At 37.9% G+C, this 4,833-nt stretch overlaps 1 protein-coding gene across 1 annotated transcript; it reads left to right on the forward strand.

Moving 5' to 3' along the window:
• Nucleotides 1-1,067: 1,067 nt before the first annotated feature.
• LOC119896376 (latent-transforming growth factor beta-binding protein 4-like) lies at nucleotides 1,068-4,472 on the forward strand (the record flags this gene model as incomplete). Its single annotated transcript, XM_038709811.1, is given in 1 exon segment — nucleotides 1,068-4,472. A coding segment is annotated over 1 exon segment (143 nt), but the record flags the coding sequence as incomplete, so codon positions are not given.
• Nucleotides 4,473-4,833: the final 361 nt, after the last annotated feature.

Here is a 4,833-nt window from a genome sequence, read left to right on the forward strand (position 1 = left end):
AAAAAGATCTTGAAAATGTTATTTAAAAGAAGTTAAAAACAACGTCCTCCCTTGTTTTGTTTATTCAGTGTGAGTTTGTATTTATAAAAAAATTTGGTATTTAGAAAGTATTTTTCCAAAAATGTTTCTTGAAAAAAGGTGGGGGGTCGTCTTATATTCAGACTAATCAGAATCAGAAGGAGCTTTAACACATACGAGGAATTTGTTTTGGGGATAAGGTGCTTAGTGTTACCGTTGTTTTTGTTTGAGACAGCTGACTATGTTAAATGTGATGTTTGCCAAGGCTAAACGCTAAAGGCTACCGTGTTTAGGCTTGCGCAATCTAAACATAGCTCGTAGTAGTAGACTGCCGTCCTTACCGTTCAGTCTGCCATGATGTCGTTACAGTTGTTGAGCTATATCTGATCATTTTTAAAGGAGAATATGTTGAAGTACATGGGATTTATTATTTTTTGGTTGTTTACTTGGTATCGAATTTAGTATCGAGAATCATGGAATTTCAGTGGTAGTGATATCGACTACTAAATTTGTGGTATCATGACCCTAACCCTAACCCTAATCTAGGGCTGCAACTAACTAATTATTTTCATTTTCAACTAATCTGCAGATTATTTTCATGGTTTAGTCTATGAAATGTCACGAGATGACATTTTCATTTATAGCTCTAGCATAAATATAGCAACGATATGACCCCATTGTATGTGACAGAAAGATTATGCTAACGTTAACATTTCAAGCTACCAAGCAGTAACTAGTGTTTAGTTGTTAAAGTAAATAAATTAAAAGTAATATTGGCTGCTTTAATTACAATCCCTCTCTTCATTTTATAGCTCGAGCCTAAATGTCAAGAGATCACATTTTTCCAGAGCCCAAAAGTGACGTCTTCAAATTTCTTCTTTAGTCCGACAGTCCAAAACCCAAAGAAGCAAATGTTTCATATTTTTGCTTTAAAAAATGGCTGAAACGATTAATCAATTATCAAAATTAAAATAGTACATTTGTTTACAGTCACTTTACTAATCTAAAACTAATCGTTGCAACAACAACTTTGTTTTATCTGTTTGCAGATATAAACGAGTGTGAGGATGGAGTCAGCGTGGACTTCCCGTGCGTGAACGCTCGCTGCGTGAACACAGACGGCTCGTTCCGCTGCGTCTGCAGGAGAGGATACGTCATGTCCCGCAGACCAAACTACTGTGTGGCTGCGTAGACCGGACCGGTCTGGACTGGGCTCGATTTACACCAGTATAAACTGGTCTAGACAATCTACTAGACTACAATAGATTAGACTAGACTTGGGCTTTACTACAGGGCCATATCTCATAAACTCAACGCCCTTTTTTAACGCCATACTCTCTATGACGGCTGATTTCTGTATTTATATGTCGTGGGGAGAATGTAGGTTGGGGGGGCAGGGTGTCGCAGCGTCACAGATCTTAACAAATGTTTTTGGTTGTAGTGGACAGAATTACTGGATTTTCTCTGGAGAAGAAAAATAACTACAGAATGGGAACAGGATTAACGGATAGTATAATAAAGTGACGGTAAACATAATTTACTAGCTCAAAAATTAAATATGAATTTTCCTATTTTTTTGTGTGAGGACTAAGTGTGAATAGTTCTCTATTACTCAAGAGGATTAAACAGTTTTTGATCGTATTTTTATTACACATAATGTTAAATGTACCTTTAGTGATTTATCAGTCATCGTTTGGGAGGACCCATTGTGCTGATAAGTTTGTATTTTGCTTGGAAAGTAGAAGCTAGCAGGCTAGGCTAGATAGCTAGTTAGCCCTTCTTGCTTACGTTAGCTCTGACTGTTACCTTTACCTGTCTCACACTCAGTGCTGTGTTCATCCAGAAAGGGTAAGATAGCATTAGCCATCCCTCGTTAACGGGTCCAGTTGTGCTGACGATCTATAACCGTGATCTATACAGCTTACAACGTTGCTAATCCCAACGTCAAAATAAAATTCACACCAGCTGGAAAACACTCACGTAGGAGGCGCTGTCACAAAAAATATTGAAAAATATTAACTTAACTTAATTTATGTTAAGTTAAACTTTGCCTGCTTTCCTACAACAAGTAACTGAGTAAGTTAACACTAAATTGACTTTTTTAAGTTAGTAAATTATTTGTTCAGCCACTTAAGTACAACCTCACTTGGTTTTGGTCCCGATTTATTGTGTTCATTGTCTCAGCAATTCTTTGCTTTAAGATTCCAGAAAAGAAAGGATCAGGAGTTAAGTGTTTACGTTCAATGTGGGGATTAAAACCTCACACAAAGGTATGTTAAAATGTGCAGTGTAAGTTAAAACAGTACAAATATAAAATCCACATGATTTCTGCCCAGTCTAAACCAGTCTAACCCTGTTTAGCCCAGTGTTTAAACCAGGCTAACCTCCAGGCTTGCTCTAATTAGCCTCGTAGTGCAAACCAGGCCGGCCTTCACTGTGCCAAAGTTCATCAACCACAACTCTTGTTTGGACGTTTAATGTATTGAAAAGTCTGCTAGGTTATTTTCAGTGGTAGAAAAGTGCTTTGAGACGTGTGAAGTTGTGCAGTAGAAGAAGAAACAGTAATGTGTGTTTGTTATATTAGGAAACTAAACAGACTTCACCGGGTGACACCTGCAGAGAAACACTCAGCTCAGATCAGGTGAAAAACAATAACTTTACATTTGAACTTGCTAAAAAACAGAGGGAACGACATTAACATCACCTTATACTGTAGATCTTTGTCTAACTGACGCCCAGGTGTGTAAACTGTATTTGTATGATTTTTAGAATGCATTACATTCATAATCTACAGCATAATATATATAAAACACCACGTTCACTATCACCACAAATCACCAATCTGTTTAATAAAGCAAAGATTTAAAGGGCGTCATCTGGAGACGTAAACAAAGAAGAAAACGTCGTCTGACTTTTGTTAATGAATGAATTACATGAAGTAAAACAATTAAAAGTAATGTTGGCTGCTTTAATTACAATCCCACTCTTCATTTTATAGCTCGAGCCTAAATTTACCAAACATATCTGACCCCATTGCACGCTACAGAAAAGTTATGCTAACGTTACTATTTTAAGCAACCTAGCAGTAACTAGTGTTGCTCATGTAGAAACTACAGTTTGTTCTGATGTTGTTGAAATAATTTCCAACACACTCCATGTGCATTGGTAATGATCCATCCCCTAGCTAGGAACTAGCTAAGGTTAGTGTTCTTACCTGCTGTTAATATGCTGGGTTAGCTAATAGCTGGCTTAATTGGAGGAGCATTGTTCTACTTGAAAAATTATTTGTGCTGCAGCCATTGAAATACAAAGGACATGACTCATGAATCCCAAGTTGATCCATTTAAGTTTAATTACAATTTAGTTACAATTTTATATTCTGGCTTAGTTTTTTTTAGCTTGTTAGCTCAATGGCTAATAAACAGGCTGGAAAGTGTTAGCTTGTGCGTGGAAAGTAAAAGAGTTTAAGGAGCTTCGTCTTGCTTAGTTACAGCTATTTAGTTTTTCACTTGACATATGAAGGTGGTGTAAATCTCCACACTGCCCAGATGTAATTCTGTTGGATAAAATAAAAATGATCTTGATTAAATTTTAAATTAATTTAATATTACAAGAGTCAAATTTAAAGATAATTAATATGGAAAATATTAGAAACCCAATCATAGGTAAGAAAATCATATCTAATGGAGCCACCGGTTGCCCTGTTCTGTTTTCCCATTTTAATCTTTTCTTTAAACAATCTGCTCAGTCTGGCAGGCTGGCTCTAAATACTACTATACCCATGATCCTCTGCAGCCATTGCCAGAGGTGTGAATCAGAGATGTGACGTTAGTGAAGTCAGAACGCTTTATCCTGAAATTTGTGAACAAAAGGTGATTCCAAAATTCAAAAATAAATAATTTTTTTTATTTACACTGCAGGTTGTTATGTATGCACTGTGACGGACTTACAGATACCATAAAAGTTTTAAAATCAACACTGCCTGTGTGAACGATTAATTAAAAACACTTTGATTGATTTTCACTATACCAAAAACAATGAATGTGCGAGATCATTCTGGCGATATTCAAATCCCGTGTTCAGACTCAGACCAGCAGTGAAAGTATACTAAGAAAGCCCGTTCTCATTACCAGGTTCACGTCCTTCAGCATCTGGTACCGACGCACATGGCAGCGTTTAGCCTCATAGTTCAACACTAAAAGAAAGCCTAGTATAAATAACACGTATGTCTGAGTAAGGAGGAGGTTGGGGCGGACGGGCGGCGCCGAAACCGGACTTTCACCGAGGAGCCGGTGTTCGTTTCCCGTGTAAAACAAAAAGTCAACATTGATTGTTAAGTCACGTAAGTAATGTAGTTATTGTAACCCAAAACCATGAAGTGGTCACATACAGACCAAGCGGAAGCTTCCAGTCAGCGATCTGATGCAAACGCGGAAGTCCCTTAAACCTGCATTCTATCTAACGGCCAGCAGGGGGCGACTCTTCTGGTCTCAAAAAGAAGTCCGGCTACAATGAAATAAAATGTTTCTACTTGTCAGCTGATTTATTCCCTCAGTAAACACTTTCCTGATGAGTTTATGGTCTCAGTCACTAGTTTCAAGTCTTCTTCAACACAGCATGATGTTCATTTAGTAAATTATGGTCCCATTTAGAGGAACAGAGACCAGGAAGCAGGGGAGGCTTTAGGGCGGGGCTACAAGCTGACTGACAAGTCGCTACCATGGCGACCTGTCAATCAAGCTAGAGCCGACTCGTATCCTCGGCACTGTGTAAATTTAACCAGCGCTGTTGAAAAAGCTTATCAGGAGTCGGCTG

Source organism: Micropterus salmoides, unplaced genomic scaffold (genome assembly GCF_014851395.1).
Source record: "Micropterus salmoides isolate LMB-PRFRI ecotype aquatic unplaced genomic scaffold, ASM1485139v1 Ms_hic_scaffold_975, whole genome shotgun sequence".
In the NCBI taxonomy this organism is placed as follows: Eukaryota; Metazoa; Chordata; class Actinopteri; order Centrarchiformes; family Centrarchidae; genus Micropterus; species Micropterus salmoides.